Source organism: Osmerus eperlanus, chromosome 5 (genome assembly GCF_963692335.1).
Source record: "Osmerus eperlanus chromosome 5, fOsmEpe2.1, whole genome shotgun sequence".
Taxonomy (NCBI): Eukaryota; Metazoa; Chordata; class Actinopteri; order Osmeriformes; family Osmeridae; genus Osmerus; species Osmerus eperlanus.
In genome coordinates this window covers 1,113,658-1,131,121 of record NC_085022.1, presented here as the reverse complement: position 1 = coordinate 1,131,121, position 17,464 = coordinate 1,113,658, and the positions used below count along the sequence as shown (strand labels likewise).

The 17,464-nt window shown below is 47.5% G+C and overlaps 2 protein-coding genes across 2 annotated transcripts; one reads left to right on the top strand and one right to left on the bottom strand.

The window, feature by feature from the left end:
• Positions 1–2,866: 2,866 nt before the first annotated feature.
• On the bottom strand, positions 2,867–7,762 carry fem1b (fem-1 homolog b). The gene is made up of 2 exons (XM_062460905.1): positions 6,926–7,762; positions 2,867–6,791 (listed from the first exon to the last, which is right to left on the bottom strand). Exons 1-2 carry the CDS (start codon positions 7,171–7,173, stop codon positions 5,156–5,158), a joined length of 1,884 nt encoding a protein of 627 aa, XP_062316889.1. The 5' UTR covers positions 7,174–7,762; the 3' UTR covers positions 2,867–5,155.
• Positions 7,763–9,201: 1,439 nt separating this feature from the next.
• Positions 9,202–14,494, top strand: cln6b (CLN6 transmembrane ER protein b). The gene is made up of 8 exons (XM_062462847.1): positions 9,202–9,324; positions 9,507–9,652; positions 11,029–11,140; positions 11,901–11,999; positions 12,451–12,639; positions 12,919–12,974; positions 13,175–13,297; positions 14,212–14,494. The coding sequence occupies exons 2-8, from the start codon at positions 9,594–9,596 to the stop codon at positions 14,480–14,482; spliced, it is 909 nt and encodes a 302-aa protein (XP_062318831.1). The 5' UTR covers positions 9,202–9,324; positions 9,507–9,593; the 3' UTR covers positions 14,483–14,494.
• The last annotated feature ends 2,970 nt before the right edge of the window (positions 14,495–17,464 follow it).

The following is a 17,464-nucleotide window of genomic DNA, read 5'->3' as shown; positions in this document are numbered from 1 at the left end:
TATAAAAAAATATTTTAAAAATCCAGAAACGCGTAACAAAACAAACTGATTTCCCTAACAGTAGTTATTTGTAGTTTACATTTAGTCACTTTTAGCAGAAGTTCTTATCCAGAGTAACTAAGTACAGGGACATTCCCCGAGGCAAGTAGCGTTAAGTGCCTTCCCAAGGACACAACGTCAACGTTTGACATGGCCGGGAATCGAACCAGCAACCTTCTGATTAATAGCCCGATTCCCTAACTGCTCAGCCATCTGACTCCTGTTATTATTTCCTCACTAAAATAATATGTTAATGCAGTTTCTGATAAATAAAATGTATAAAAATACAAACTTAACATATGAAACTTAAAGTCCTTTGAAAAAAAAAAAAAAAACGTAAATATTCATTTATCGGCCATTATAAATGCCGATACCGATAGTTTGGAAAATACCCAATATCGGCCGATAATATCGGCCCGCCAATATATCGGTCGGGCTCTAGTCACTATCACACCAGCAAGGCCTGAGTCACTATCACACCAGCAAGGACTGAGTCACCATCACACCAGCAAGGCCTGAGTCACTATCACACCAGCAAGGACTGAGTCACCATCACACCAGCAAGGCCTGAGTCATAGACTTAACAGTCTTTCACTATCACACCAGCAAGGCCTGAGTCATTTTAATGTGTGATTTCTTCATTGTTGGGATTATGACTAAGCCTGAAATAAGACAACAGAAACTGAAAGCAGTGACCTGTTTCAGGACAAGACTACCTATGCCAGCAGCTGAAGGTGTGGTCTATGATGTTGTTTCTAGAACATTCAACACACACTCCTTTATCAGGGTGAAGGAGCTGGCGTAGGTATATCAAGCTGTATACTATAGCAAATTATATATTCTATAGCTGATGCACTTTTGTTGTATAAAGACAAACTTGAACTTTGTAAATATCCAACTGTGTCTTCACAACTGACTTGGAAGTTGTTGAAGGCTGTTTTAAAAGGACAGTGGCATTACTTTGTACTAAACTGAATTTGTAATAACTGAAATTATAACTTAAAAAGATATTGTGGAACCATCACGACTGCTTGGCATGTCTAGATAAGTGGACGTACACAGGTTGTGTCATTTTCTGAGCAGATACCAGGAGACGGACGATGCAACAATGACTATGTAGAAATGAAATAAAGCATGTCATGTCGTTAATATAAAACATGTATCCTGTTTAAACTACCTTTGCTGGTGAATACAGAAACATAAAGCCTTCCCTGTCAAAGTTACTGTGTTGAGTCACCTGGGCTCTACAGGCCTTATCACTGAACACATTTCCCATGAGCGCTGAGACCATCCCAGTTCTGTCTGGACACGGGCTGATAATAGCTGTTCCTCTTGGATGACAAATAACAGTACAGTGCTTATCTGAAGAATCATCCATTTTGTATGGAAGCAAATCGTGACCAAAATTTTAATTAAAATGCATTTGCAGAAATGCTTTTTCATAAGAATGGGTAGCTCGGTCAGCAGGGAGCTGAAGAAGAGCGGCTACTGACGTCACTCTGCTGCGCTGCTCAGATTGCTTTTTCGTTTTCGAATTCTGGGCAGTACTTTGTGGGCAGACCACGAAAACGAAAAAGCAATGTCCGCTGTGTTTTCTTTTTGATTATGGCATACAACGTGCAGTCTTGAAGAAGAAAATGCAAATAGAATGATTGATTAAAATTGTATTTATGAGTCCAATAATGCAGCCACATTCTTAAAATGAAAAAGCATTTCTGCAAATGCATTTTAATTTTCAAATTTTACATTTCAAATTTAATTTTGGTATCTATTTGCTGGGGCATATTTTGAAAATTGAATCTCAAATGTCTATTTCTTTTTCATTTTAATTAAGTGAAAGATTGAGCAGTCTTGAAGAAAATTAAAATGCAAATAGGATGTCAAATAATGCAGCCGCTTAAAATGAAAAAGCATTTCTGCAAATGCATTTTAATTTAAATTTTGGTCATGATTTGCTTCCATAATTTTGGGGTGAGCATTAAACCCAGCAAAGCCTAGACTCAATCTAGAGGCCATCTGGTGCCAGGGTCACTGCAGGTGACACATTTACATTTAGTCATTTAGCAGACGCTCTTATCCAGAGCGACTTACAGTAAAGTACAGGGACATTCCCCCTGAGGCAAGTAGGGTGAAGTGCCTTGCCCAAGGACACAACGTCATTTGGCACAGCCGGGAATCGAACCGGTAACCTTCAGATTACTAGCCCGACTCCCTAACCGCTCAGCCACCTGACTCCCTAACTCACCTGACACAGAAACATTTGTCTGTACTGCATGTCGGTTAGGGGTGGGAATCTTTTAGTACCTCACTATTTGATTATTGGGGTCACGAATCGATAAAAAATCGATTGATGATTTTTTGCAATGTTTAATCAAATCCTTTTTTTCCATAAATAAAAAAGTTAGATTACAAAAAAAAAATTGAGATTTTTACATTTGTAAATCGATGTGAATCGCTAGAAGACTGAATCGCGATTCAAATGTGAATCTATTTTTTCCCCCACCCCTAATGTCGGTTTCCCCCTGGAACAGATGGTGTTGATCTGCTCAGCTGGGTGCACGTGCTGCCTTGGTGTCATATTAAAGCGCCACGCTTCTCAGTCTAATAACCAGTCTAGAAACCACAACCCCAGTCTAGAAACCACAACCCAACAGTTAAGACACAGAAACACTAGTTAAAATTGTAATGTGCCGTCAGACTTAAAACATTCCAAATTGATCAAATGCCATTGTAAATTACAGAAAAGACAACTGGGCTTATAAAATCCAGTAAAAAGTGAATAATTTAAACAGGATTGAGTGAAGGAGAGAACATTTCAATGAGGAAATCATCTGGAAACAGCTTTAATATGACACCAACCAATATTGTTTACAATTTAGACATAAAAAGCAAATGATTTCCCCCCAAAACAACTGTAAACCAATTAAGAGTAACACTGTTAGCTAGTTCATCTTTGGGTTAATTTTGCTATAATCAGGCAGCACCGCAAATTTAAAGCTTTTTTCAATAGACATTTCATACTGTTTTCATTAATTCTATAACAAGACACAAGAACATTCTTCGGCCAGTTACAACAGTTACTAAATCCATCAACCCAAGATAAAAAATGAACCCTTCCTTTCCCCTCTTAAATTAAAAGGCCACAAACATTTGTTCTCAGAGCACAGTACATATGAAGGAAAACCAAAATGGACAGAACTCTTTCGATTTAGCTTTTAATCTCAGACCGTTCGATTTGGAACAACACAAAATAATGACGGACGATACAATCTCTGATGAGGACGAAGGACATGTTGGCAAAACAGAATCAGCCCTGAAGTTCAGTCTTCCCCGGCGTCTGGTCGCTGCCGTCTCTCTACGTGCTTCCACACGCCAGGAGACCGGCACACAGAACACCAGCACCGCCCAACATTTAAGGCCACCTCAGGCAACGCAGCCAAATCAAGAAAACCCTCCCATCACACCGGCTTCTCTTCAGTAGGTGAGCAGTTTGAATGATCTCAGGTGCACATGCGCCAATAAAACAAGACCTGCGACAGTTAAAACAGCCCCATTCAAACCCCCGTCTGACCGGGGCAAACCCCCGTCTGACCGGGACAAAGCCACATCACTGGCACATCTTTTACCCCATCAGTGTTTCTGGAAAAGGAATCTAATTTCACATCTAGGTTCAAAGAGGTACATCTTAATAGTTATCAAAATATATTTCCAAACACATCATTTTAAATAAACTTTTAAAAATATTGGTTAGGAAAAAAAGAAGGTATAATAAGTACAAAGTGCTGTCCAGCAGGTATGATAGCATGTTTCTCTTGAGAATACCAGACGTCTTCTTCAGTACCTGTGCTGACCAGAGTAATGTTTAGTGAGTGATGAACATCCAGGACAGAGATCCAGACAGTGGACAGCCCTGCACCAGACACCCACGGCTATCTGAGGGCATGGCTTTGCCAAATGGGATCACAAAGTGGCTTTTAAACTCACATGCACTCGCACACATACACCTTTGACTTTTCCCATGAGGCACCTCATTTGTTTTAGCTTGCTCTGTCTGTAAAACTAACTTTCATTCTCGCTTTCTCTCTCATGCACTCACACACACCAACATGCTCAAACACAAGCAGTCTGTAAAACCACAACAAGCAGGCGCACACCATCCTGCAGGCGCACACCATCCTGCAGGCGCAGCAATAAGGCTGAAGACAGTGAGACGACAGTGCTGCTGTCTCAGGTGGACCAGCAGAGCCCACACCCCTGCTGCTGGGAGGACTGTACCAGCAGAGCCCACATCCCTGCTGCTGGGAGGACTGTACCAGCAGAGCCCACACCCCTGCTGCTGGGAGGACTGGACCAGCAGAGCCCACACCCCTGCTGCTGGGAGGACTGGACCAGCAGAGCCCACACCCCTGCTTCTGGGAGGACTGTACCAGCAGAGCCCACACCCCTGCTGCTGGGAGGACTGTACCAGCAGAGCCGACACCCCTGCTGCTGGGAGGACTGGACCAGCAGAGCCCACACCCCTGCTGCTGGGAGGACTGGACCAGCAGAGCCCACACCCCTGCTGCTGGGAGGACTGGACCAGCAGAGCCCACACCCCTGCTGCTGGGAGGACTGGACCAGCAGAGCCCACACCCCTGCTGCTGGGAGGACTGGACCAGCAGAGCCCACACCCCTGCTGCTGGGAGGACTGGACCAGCAGAGCCCACACCCCTGCTGCTGGGAGGACTGGATCTCAGCAGCCTGCTCACTGCGCTTCTTTGGAATACTTGCATTACAGACTCCTCACAGTAAGTTCGTAATATCAGTTCCTACTGATTAGTAAGACAAACACCAGCCAATTAAATCATTTAAACTCCAGTTTGAAAACCACCAGAGACATGGTGGCCCATACCTACTATGAGTGCTGGTTTTTCCACAATGTATACTTACAATAGACACAAGCAACTGTCATTTATAAAACAAATGCATTTGAAACTGTTCCATCAGTATCACCTTCACCCAGAACCATAGTTTAGATTCGTTAGATAACAATAAAAAACATCATACCAATACAAAAAAATTTGATTAAGAGTATTTTGTGTGGTATTTCTCTACTGGTTCTGTGTGTGGCGGAGCGTCAGTGGAACTCCACAAACTCCTCCAGGCTGCGTGGGATCTGGTTGTGGTAGGTGATCTGGTGCTGCCTCACCGCGCGGGCCGCCAGACACTTCAGACTCATCTTCATCTGGGTCTTCAGCAGGATCTCCGACACACCTGTGGTGCTCTTATCCAGCGGAGTCTTCTTCTGCTTGTTGGTCATGTCCGTGTGCGCCCCCGCCTCCACCAGGCTGATGATGATAGCGTGCAGTGTCAGGAAGTCGCTGATTGGCCGGTTATACTGAACGATGATGTGCAGCGGGCTGTTCCCCTCGTTGTCGACGGCGTTGACCTGGGCGCCGCAGTCCAGCAGCAGCTTGGTGACCTGGGCGCTGGGGAAGCTGCACACATCGTTGGTGTGGAAGTCGTCCACGGGCGTGTTGGAGCTGATGGCCAGGTGCAGCAGGGAGCTTCCCTGGCGGGAGCGCGGGTCCAGCTGGATCAGGTTGTAGATCTGCTTGTTGATGCGTCCGCGCTCCTCATCCCCGCATAGCGTCTTGGTGGAGATGCAGACCAGGTAGAGGAAGGTGAACAGGTTGGACTCGTAGCTGTCCATGGTGGCGGGCAGCTCTGCTTCCGGGGCCGTCTCCACGCGTGCCATGCTCCTCCGCACCTCCAGCACACAGCAGCGCAGCACCTGCTCCACTGCCCCCGCCGACACCGCCTCCTTCAGGTGCACCATCTGGGAGAAGACCTGGGCGAAGCGCAGCAGGTCCTTGTGGGTGTTGCGGTTTCCCTTCTGCCTGAGCTGCAGCGCGTGCAGCCACAGTTTGATGCACTGGTCGAACTCCATGTTGTCTGCGTACACGGCGCCGCGGTAGATAATGGGGTGCGACACGTCGATGTTGTCCGAGCCCAGGATGCGCTCGCGCACCATTAGCCCCTCCATGTGCAGTGCGTCGCGGTCCCCCCGGATGGCCTCCAGCTCCTGGGGGGTGGAGCACTCGCCCCGGCCCCCGTACGCCTCCACGGCCGGGCCGGGCTCCTTGGGGATGGGGTTGGCAGGGTCTCGGCAGCGCTCCAGCATGGCCAGGAACAGGTAGTGGTATGTCTTCAGGATGTCGTAGTTCTCGCGGTCGTTGGCGAAGGACGCCCCCAGCAGCTCCAGCGCCTCGATGCGGCTCCGCGGCTCACAGTCAGCATGCAGCAGCAACAGCTCCACCACGTCCGCCTTGCAGCTCTCAGCCGCCACCTTCAGAGGAGTCATGCCGTGGCCGTTGACCACCATGGCGGCATGGCAACTTACCAGCTCCTTGACGATGTCCAGGTGGCCGGCCTCGGCGGCAAAGTGCAGCGCGGTGGCGCCGCAGTGGGCTTTGGCGTTGGAGTCGGCCCCCTTCGCCAGCAGGAACTGCACCACGTCTGTGTGACCTTTATAGGCTGCGATCATCAGGCAGGTGTTGTCATACTTGTTGGCGATGCCGATGTTGGCGTTGTGATCCACCAGGTAGCGGACGATGTCCAGGCGCCCGTCGAAACAGGCTGCCCTCAGAGGGGTGGAGTTGGTGACGGTGGTGTGGTTCACGTTGGCCAGGTGGGTCACAAGCAGCCGGACTACCTCAAAGTGCCCCGCGCCGGCCGCACACCACAGGGCTGTAGCTCCATCTATCACATACCTGAAGAGAGCACAGCGGCAGAACTGGTCATTCCTGACTCCCCTCCCCCCTTTACGTCAAATCTTAGCATCATGATTACAGTCATGTTTTAATAGTACATACAAGAACACATTATTAGCGAAGTCAAAACTCACCCGTCAAATCTGACTGTTCCCGTCTGTTCAGTGTCTACTTTATAGTGGTCCAGAAGCAGCCGCACAACTTTGTCGTGTCCGTTTCGAGCTGCGATGATGAGAGGAGTGGATCTTTGGCCGGCGAGGTGGGTCACGTAGCCCAGCAGATACCGAGTCTCAGACTCGGAGTGGTTGAGGAGAAGAGCCGCCAGCGTCAAGACGCGACCTTCGCCGGCCGCTTTATAAACGTAGCCAGCCAGCGACTCCATTCAAGCCTGGCAGGTCGCCGAAACCTACTCCTTCTCAAGTGTCGCCGACAAGATGCACTCAACCCGCCTCCCATTAATATACCTAAACTACCTCTAGCGCTCACATGAAAATCTCAGTTCTTTTACAAATGGTTTGGCTTAAAATAATGTTTTCTCAAATTTAAAAGCAGCCAGTGGTGTGTTGTGTAGCAGCTAACTATTGTTTCTTAACTGTGCAATAACTTTTCCAATATAACTTTTGTTTTGGGGGTCCCTTCACCTTGTTGGTAGCTAGCTAGTTGGTTACCGTCGAGCCAACTTCTAGCTCGAGTCAGACAGCTGAAGCTCACAACGCCGCTAAGCTAGTGAGCTACCGACGTTCAAAATTGTGTTAGAAAAGTATTATATAAAAAAAAACAAGATCCCGATCTCTACATTGTTGTTTCCGAACACGTTGAATCCGTTAAAGTGAACTATAAAGATTGGTTAGCAGATGCAAATATTTTCAATGTAGGGCCGAGCTAATTTCACCTTTGCTAACCAAACAATTTGCCGGAAGTGATTGTTCGGCTCTCAACTGTCTCCGACTGAAAAGTGGTCCAAACGGAAATGGTCCGTTTTTAGATGTCCGTACCACCCACCCGCACAAAATCTTATAGGACTCAATGGCACACAATAAATGTTGAATACATTTATTTGTTATGATCAGATAGTTCGTCATATGTTGTTTCTAGGATCATTCATCAGAGCAACAACATCCACGAGCCAAAGATAACCCGTTAGCAACAACTAAATTATTACTTTTCTACAGTCTCTCAGACAAATTCCAATCTCATCTCAAGACAGTCCGAGGCCTTGTTCGCTATGGAGGTGTTTCAAGTGTAAGATCAAAAGGGTATACGGGAATCTCAGGGACCTGCATAGGGCTATACAATTTGGATGCCAATAAAATGTCACCTCACCTGGCTTCTGTTTTATTATCAGTCTGACTTTTCTGTCATTCATCTTCCTTCCACCGAATCCCTCGTTCCCTCCCTCTTTTCAACAGCGCCCCTCACTGTCCCCAAACACGAAATGAATAGGCCTACATTAACCGCATTGGTAGGCTAGCACAGTTCTTGGTGCCTAGCTCAATTGTAAAATACTTCATGACGACTTTGACATTTTGGCTTTGACAACAGCGAAATGCAGACAAAATAGCCTTCACTATTCAACAGAGATGTGTTGAAGCCACTCACAAGTTGGTTATTTATTTATTGATAGCCTACATTTAAGGAATACCAATTAAATCCTGGTAGCCTACGTGCAGTACATACTTAGTAGGCCTATATGTGTGCGTGTGTTTATATGTGCTAACACTAACCCCTTTCCTTAAATAGTAAATGGACTGCATTTATATAGCGCTTTTCTACCTTAGCGGCACTCAAAGCGCTTTACAATGTTTGCCTCTCATTCACCCATAATCACACTCACACATACCGACAGCAGCGAGCTACCATGCAAGGCGCTGGCCTGCCCATTGGGAGCAACTTGGGGATCAGAGTCTTGGTCAAGGATACTTCGGCACATGACCTAGGAGGAGTTGGGGATCGAACCTTGCGATTAACAGACAACCCTCTCTACCCACTGAGCCACAGCCGCCCCAATAGTCCTTACATCTGAGCAACAGGCCCAGGCATTCTGAGTACGTTTTGAAAATCCGTGCTTGTCTGTATGTCACCGTGGTTTTCCAGCAGTGGCACAACAGTTGAGTGTCAATGGGACTGAGAGCTTTCAATATCGCAGAGTTGTCATCACAGGAAATGTAAAAAAAAAAAGAAAAAAAAAAAAAAGAAAAGCATCTGGATTGGAGATGTATTGTTGCCTAATTCAGAGCTTTATTTTGATACGAGGCCACCTTTGATATAATCAAACTAACAGTATTTTACATAAACCTCGGCTGGTCTGAAGCCCAGCCACTATTCCCCTAAGATAAAAAGGGGGAGGGAGTTAAAAACAGATTATAGATTTATCTGGGTGAAACCTCTCTACATTTCGATTCCCCGTACGCTAGTGGAGCAATCAGTATTAACCTCACAACTGGTCGCCGGTGTAACAGAAATTTGAGAAACAGTAGCCTACAGCCCACCAGTAATACGGGGAACTAAGAAAATCGCGCGTAGAAGATGGATGGTGAGATGGACTCCGAGTCAGAAAATATAATGTAGTGTCACTGTCATCGCTTAGTTACCGTGGTTGTTCTTCTAGCACATTTTCCCGCCATTATTAGAGTTACATTTCTTACTAGGCATACTAAGTAGGTAGGCTACAGCTATTTAAACTCCTTCTTATTATTTTGTTCATACTTTCTCAAGTTTGAAGGAGGGAAGCTGCCAACTAGGAGTGGACTGGTCGATAAGAACTGACGTCGGTGGAATCTTCATGATTCATTCGGAATACAGATGCACTCGTCCATGCGGAAACGTCAGAACTCTGCAATGCAAGCATCTTTTTTGTCTAGGTTTGGAAAAATACAAATTTATCTACTCCAATGGATTTCTAGAAATAGCCAAACATACATTTAACTGGGCTAGGTTGTATCTTGTTCGTTGTCTTTCCACACTTCCTATACAACAGTGTTCTGTGTTTCCAGAACTCTGCTTGACAACATCAATCAATACTTGCTCCATAAGTGTCCTTTACTAAATACCCATCATCATAAATTCATTCCCCTCCCCTCCTCTCCCCTGTTCTCATCAGCACTTAAGCACTGCCTTGTACCTGCTGGGATGCTTACAAAAGCAACCTGCCGGCAGAGAAGCGTGTTCTCTTGGGATTTGAGAGACAAATCGGATAAGCTTAGACTTCAGCTGCCGGTGCCAGCGAGCCAGTCAGGGTTTGGGAGGACAGACGGTTGCTGCCAGGATCAAACACTCTGTCGTCTCCCTAAACCACTGCTGAGGGCAGCATTGGACCTCTTACAGCAGAGCTCGCTCTCTGTGGCTGCAGCGCAGTCTTAACAAGTGATGGCAGAGGTGTGAAGAGTGACCGAGTCATACACAGCAGCTGAAAGAGAGAGAGGGAAAGAGAGAGGGAGACGGAGAGAAGGGGAGAGGGAGGGAAAGAGAGCGGGAGAGAGAGAGGGGGAGAGGGAGAGAGAGAGGGGTGGAGAGAAAGAGGGGGAGAGAGAGAAAGAGGGGGAGAGAGAAAGAGGGGGAGAGAAAGAGGGGGAGAGAGAGAGAGGGGGAGAGAAAGAGAGGGGAGACAGAGAGAGTGGGGGAGAATGGTAGAGAGAGGGGGAGAGCGAGAAAGGGAGATAGAGAGGAAGAGAAAGTGAGGGGAGAGAAAGAGAGAGGGGCGGGAGAGATAGGGGGGGGGGGAGAGGGCTTTATCATCTGCATTTGCGGTTCAGAGTCTAATGTTTTTGTTGTTGTCTTCTGACCATGTTAATGTTAGTCAGGCAGGACAGATGGGATTAACTGGCAACAGATGGCTGGAGGAGTGAAAGAGTCTAACACGCTCTCTGCCAGCACAGAAACCATCAATGCATTATTCCCCCCATGCTCTTTACGTCATGGGCTCTACTTTGAACTTGAACTCGGAATTCTAAGGACATGGTCCCACTATATGACTGTGGGACCATGCCCTTATGGTCCCACAGTGTACAATCAACAGGAATGGGAGCGCACTGGTTGATCAATGGCCTGTATTTTTTTATCAGGGAGTATAAAGTAAAATACATATGCCTGATTGGAAGTCAAAAACTCATCACTCAATACCACTATCAACCTTAACCAGCGCTGCCTATGCTCTAATGACATAAATGACCTTTTGTTGTGATACTGTTTCTGTGCTGAGTGAGCAGATGTGCTGCTGTGTTTCCTGTCGTCCGTCCAGGCGCGGGTGCAGGGATCTGGAGAGCTCTCTGCCCAGACACTTCCACCTGGACCTGTGGCTCTGCTTCACACTGCAGAACTGGCTGCTGGACGTAGGGAGGCCTGTGGTCACGGTGGGCAGGCTGCAGGCGACCTCTGACCCCCCTCACCCCTCTGACCCCCCTCACCCCTCTGACCCCCCTCACCCCTCTGACCCCCCTCACCCCTCTGACCCCTCCAACACCTCAGCACGGGGGCCTGGGAGCCACTGTCCTCTTTTTAGCATGGCTCCTTAGCATGACTCCTTAGCATGACTCCTTAGCATGGCTCCTTAGCATGGCTCCTTAGCATGGCTCCTTAGCATGGCTCCTTAGCATGGCTCCTTTGCATGGCTCCTTAGCATGGCTCCTTAGCATGGCTCCTTAGCATGGCTCCTTAGCATGACTCCTTAGCATGGCTCCTTAGCATGGCTCCTTAGCATGGCTCCTTAGCATGGCTCCTTAGCATGGCTCCTTAGCATGACTCCTTAGCATGGCTCCTTAGCATGGCTCCTTAGCATGGCTCCTTAGCATGGCTCCTTAGCATGGCTCCTTTATTTGCATTTAGTCATGTAGCAGACGCTCTTATCCAGAGCGACTTACAGTAAGTACAGGGACATTCCCCCGAGGCAAGTAGGGTGAAGTGCCTTGAAGGCTGAAGAGAGGGAGGGAGTCAGATGGCTGAGCGGAACAGTTTGTGTAGTTGTGCAGCTGCATTGACAGTTAGATAACTTGATGTGTTTTCTGTATTATCATGTTATGGCCATCATACCTTAATGTTGAAAGGTTTACTGCATTGGAAGCCTAAGTATGGCATTGGTGTGTTCAGAGTATCTCTTCCCCCCTGACATTTCAGCTTCTCCTCCCAGTTGAATGGTTCCCCCTGAACAGGCCCAGTGCTGGAGATTATTTCCACATGGCTTATAATATCATCACTCCCTTCCTGCTCCTCAAGGTAACTATTACAAGGCTAACAAAATGTTCAAAGCAAGAGAATATTAATATGGGGTGCAGCTCATGCCCAGGTTGATATGCTGTTATATTGTTCACCCATACAGAAACAATACTTATAGTATGTGTTCAGTTTACACATATTTTTAAGACGTAATTTATTTTCTTATTGTGAGAGCCACACCAACCCTTCAGATACAGCTTTGCTCCAGTCACTTCCCTGATTTAGGACATTCGAAGAGTCATATTCCAGCTCCTCTCTATCTTGCCATTTAAGAAAAGGTCAGCAGTGTAGCAGTTTAATTGAACACTTGGCATGTCTGACGTAAACCGTTCACTATGGACTGGAGAGAGCTGGGAGAGCACTGACAAACATGGAGAGAGTGCTGAGAGGTTGAAGTGGTGAAAAGAGAAGCAAGACAATAGGTCTGAGGTGGTCTGCCTGTTTGTCTCAGCTGATCGAGCGCAGCCCCAGGACCCTACCCTGCGCAGCTGTCTACCTGTGCATCAGCACCTTCGTCATGGGCGCCAGCCTGCACCTGGTGGGGGACTCCGTCCTCCAGCGCCTGCTGCTGGGTGGATACCAGCTCCACCTGTCCGTCCGGGAGAACCCCATCATCAGGAACCTGAAACCGGCCTCTCTGGTATCACCCACCTGTTGATGTCATCTCTATAGCTGCCATACTGTGGAGGAGTAGATGTCAAGGAGTGTGAAAGTGATAAATATCATACCAGCTATTCTACATGGCTATATGTCAGTAGCACTTTGAGAGTCAGTTGTTGTTGGAAGTAAGATATGCTGCATGCCTTACTACACTGTGTCACAAGGGTTTTTGCAGTCTTTTGCTTTGTCACTGTTCTAATCCAAGTTTTAAAAAGTGGTTTCACATGCATGCTTTGTGTTTGTACTTGGACATTCACAGATAGAGTCATTTGAACTTCTGTATTATTACAATGAAAATCTCGGCCATTCGATGTGGTAAGAAAGAAGAGACTATCGTGCCCTTTTGATTTGTATTATCTTTATTGTTCCCACTAATGATGAAAATGTAATTAACGGCGTCCATTAAAACAGCAGATTATCTTAAATTATAAATCCCTGTTTTGTTTTATAGAACTCCAATTCAGAAATATCCTCGTCAAGAAAATAAACATGAACATGTTCTTTCTTTTGTGCAGGTTCGTTCCCTTGTTCCTCATCCTCTTCCTCTACTTCACCGGCTGTTTCACCCTAGCCAGCGAGGAGAGGCTGATGCCGGCTGCGGCCTGGGTCATGCTCCCTCCCAGCGCGCTCTACTACTGGTCCGTTTCTCAAACCCTTTTGATCTCATGCCGTACACATCTTGTTAAACCAGTGTGTGTATTTATTTTTTACCCCACTGAGCCAAAACAATGAGCTAGACCTGTGTGCAAGGTGCTGGCGTGGGGGAGCTGTGTGCTTGGGATTTTGTGTCTGACTGTGTGTAGAAACAAAGTGTACCCCTTCAGGTGTGTGTGGTGTTTTACTGCTTCAGGTGTGTGTGGTGTTTTACTGCTTCAGGTGTGTGTGGTGTTTTACTGATTCAGGTGTGTGTGGTGTTTTACTGCTTCAGGTGTGTGTGGTGTTTTACTGCTTCAGGTGTGTGTGGTGTTTTACTGCTTCAGGTGTGTGTGGTGTTTTACTGCTTCAGGTGTGTGTGGTGTTTTACTGCTTCAGGTGTGTGTGGTGTTTTACTGCTTCAGGTGTGTGTGGTGTTTTACTGCTTCAGCTGTGTGTGGTGTTTTACTGTAGAATGATTCAGTCCCTCAGGCCAACCCTGTGGCTGTAGAATAATTTAAAAACTTTGTATCAAGAAGATTGCACAGGTGGTGCACGGTAATTACTTTCTCAGAGGTCTCCCTAAAGTCATAAATGAAACAATGGAAGACATATTGAACAAGGTATCCCACTGAGTTGTTGAACACAAGTTCAATCAAAGGCTTGAGTTTTCTATGAAACCTTTATTTACCTCTCTAGTGTTGGCTTGTGATAGACATGTTAGATTTGGGAAAGAGGTTAAAAATACCAAGTCTTCACTAGATTCATTATTGTTCCCTCTGGAATGAATTCTGGGCTTTGTTTACATCCTGCTCCCCTCTCCATCCCTCCGTGATGAGACTTTGTAAGCTACAGGTTGAGACGCAGACTCAAGAAGAGAAGCAAACAGAAGTCTGTTATCCCCTGTCTCCTGCCCCAGGTACCTGATCACCCAGGGCCAGATCTTCATCCTCTTCATCTTCACCTTCTTTGCCATGACCGCCACGGTGATGCACCAGAAACAGAAGGGCTTGGTTCCAGACAGCAACGGCCTCTTCCTCCTCTCCAGCTTCTCCGTGGCTCTGGGGCTGGTGGCCGTCTGGGTGGCCTGCCTGTGGAGTGACCAGGCCCTGAGGAAGAAGCACCCTGGAGTGATCTATGTCCCTGAGCCCTGGGCCTTCTACAGCCTCCACATCAGACAGCAGCACTAGTTATCCCTCCTAGAGCCTCCACACCAGACAGCAGCACTAGTTATCCCTCCTACAGCCTCCACACCAGACAGCAGCACTAGTTATCCCTCCTAGAGCCTCCACACCAGACAGCAGCACTAGTTATCCCTCCTAGAGCCTCCACACCAGACCGCAGCACTAGTTATCCCTCCTAGAGCCTCCACACCAGACAGCAGCACTAGTTATCCCTCCTACAGCCTCCACATCAGACAGCAGCACTAGTTATCCCTCCTACAGCCTCCACACCAGACAGCAGCACTAGTTATCCCTCCTAGAGCCTCCACACCAGACAGCAGCACTAGTTATCCCTCCTACAGCCTCCACATCAGACAGCAGCACTAGTTATCCCTCCTACAGCCTCCACACCAGACAGCAGCACTAGTTATCCCTCCTACAGCCTCCACACCAGACAGCAGCACTAGTTATCCCTCCTAGAGCCTCCACACCAGACAGCAGCACTAGTTATCCCTCCTACAGCCTCTACACCAGACCGCAGCACTAGTTATCCCACCTACAGCCTCCACACCAGACAGCAGCACTAGTTATCCCTCCTAGAGCCTCCACACCAGACAGCAGCACTAGTTATCCCTCCTACAGCCTCCACACCAGACAGCAGCACTAGTTATCCCTCCTACAGCCTCCACACCAGACAGCAGCACTAGTTATCCCTCCTACAGCCTCCACACCAGACAGCAGCACTAGTTATCCCTCCTACAGCCTCCACACCAGACAGCAGCACTAGTTATCCCTCCTAGAGCCTCCACACCAGACAGCAGCACTAGTTATCCCTCCTACAGCCTCCACACCAGACAGCAGCACTAGTTATCCCTCCTACAGCCTCCACACCAGACAGCAGCACTAGTTATCCCTCCTACAGCCTCCACACCAGACAGCAGCACTAGTTATCCCTCCTACAGCCTCCACATCAGACAGCAGCACTAGTTATCCCTCCTACAGCCTCCACACCAGACAGCAGCACTAGTTATCCCTCCTACAGCCTCCACACCAGACAGCAGCACTAGTTATCCCTCCTAGAGCCTCCACACCAGACAGCAGCACTAGTTATCCCTCCTACAGCCTCCACACCAGACCGCAGCACTAGTTATCCCTCCTACAGCCTCCACACCAGACAGCAGCACTAGTTATCCCTCCTAGAGCCTCCACACCAGACAGCAGCACTAGTTATCCCTCCTACAGCCTCCACACCAGACAGCAGCACTAGTTATCCCTCCTACAGCCTCCACACCAGACAGCAGCACTAGTTATCCCTCCTACAGCCTCCACACCAGACAGCAGCACTAGTTATCCCTCCTACAGCCTCCACACCAGACAGCAGCACTAGTTATCCCTCCTACAGCCTCCACACCAGACAGCAGCACTAGTTATCCCTCCTAGAGCCTCCACACCAGACAGCAGCACTAGTTATCCCTCCTACAGCCTCCACACCAGACAGCAGCACTAGTTATCCCTCATACAGCCTCCACACCAGACAGCAGCACTAGTTATCCCTCCTACAGCCTCCACATCAGACAGCAGCACTAGTTATCCCTCCTACAGCCTCCACACCAGACCGCAGCACTAGTTATCCCTCCTACAGCCTCCACACCAGACAGCAGCACTAGTTATCCCTCCTACAGCCTCCACACCAGACCGCAGCACTAGTTATCCCTCCTAGAGCCTCCACACCAGACAGCAGCACTAGTTATCCCTCCTACAGCCTCCACATCAGACAGCAGCACTAGTTATCCCTCCTACAGCCTCCACACCAGACAGCAGCACTAGTTATCCCTCCTACAGCCTCCACACCAGACAGCAGCACTAGTTATCCCTCCTACAGCCTCCACACCAGACAGCAGCACTAGTTATCCCTCCTACAGCCTCCACACCAGACAGCAGCACTAGCAGGGAGGACAGGTCCAGAGCCCATGTGTCGGTGCTGCAGTGTTCACAGCACATATCTGTGTGTTCATGATGATAGGAGTGGACCCACATACACACATATTATATTTACCAAGTAAACTGAAGACTCCTGGGGTTAAACGAACACTGTGACTGTTGCTGTGTTGGTGCTCTGGCAGGAGGAGGAGAGAGAGGAGAACTGGCAAGAGGATTACTCTGTCAGAGCTGTAGCTTTCCCCACACGCCTGGGGGATGTGTGGATGCTGCTCTCTGACGGCACCCGCTGGTTTAGGACTGGACTGTTTTGACGTGTGTACATGTTTGGTATGCATCAACATGTGTACTGTATCAACGGGTATCTATGCAATTATCTTGTAGTTGATCATGTAATTGGATGTTATTTATGTACGAGATTCATGTAGTTTCTTACATTTAGTCATTTAGCAGACGCTCTTATCACATCTTATATTCTTCCTCTTCTCACATTATGGAATAATGCGTTTCTTTTGTTCAGGGGCACCTATTGATGACAATTAATCTCAGACTAATTATTTTGCAGAGGGATGTAGACAACCTTGTTAAGCTGAATGTGAGGGAGTGGTAGCTCTGGGGGGCTGTGAAGATAGTTTGTATGTGATGACGGAAGTCCTCCAAGACACATGTATACTCTCCAGTACTCTGGGTCAGTCAGGGTGAGTCTTCTGGTATTTATTCAACACTTATATTAAGTTTTTTTATTCATTAAACCATCTCATCTTTTATTATCATGTGTCACTGTGGAGGATGACTTAGAGGGGGACGGTTGATGAGGATGTTCCAAGATTTTTGAAATATTAAACCTTCCTGCTTTCAGATATCTCTATTTGGCCTATATATTAATTGACCCATCTTATTAAATATATGCACACCCTAACAGACATTTCAAATTAAGCAAAGGCTTATTATCCACTCCAATAACACTAGAACGGTACAATAACATCACATATAAAATTAAGAAATAGTAGCCCTGAAAGACAAATGTGTGGATGTGAGATCAAGATTGATAGAGTCATCAACTTTAGTCTC

What these genes read in the sequence shown, in the direction of transcription:
- fem1b (XM_062460905.1), bottom strand. Translation starts at nt 7,173, where the DNA reads ATGGAGTCGCTGGCTGGCTACGTTTATAAAGCGGCCGGCGAAGGTCGC. An exon ending in GGAACAGTCAGATTTGACGG is followed by an intron (nt 6,792 to 6,925) that starts GTGAGTTTTGAC and finishes TGCTCTCTTCAG; the next exon opens with GTATGTGATAGATGGAGCTA.
- cln6b (XM_062462847.1), top strand. Translation starts at nt 9,594, where the DNA reads ATGCACTCGTCCATGCGGAAACGTCAGAACTCTGCAATGCAAGCATCT. An exon ending in CTCCCTTCCTGCTCCTCAAG is followed by an intron (nt 12,000 to 12,450) that starts GTAACTATTACA and finishes TGTTTGTCTCAG; the next exon opens with CTGATCGAGCGCAGCCCCAG. An exon ending in ACCTGAAACCGGCCTCTCTG is followed by an intron (nt 12,640 to 12,918) that starts GTATCACCCACC and finishes GGACATTCACAG; the next exon opens with ATAGAGTCATTTGAACTTCT.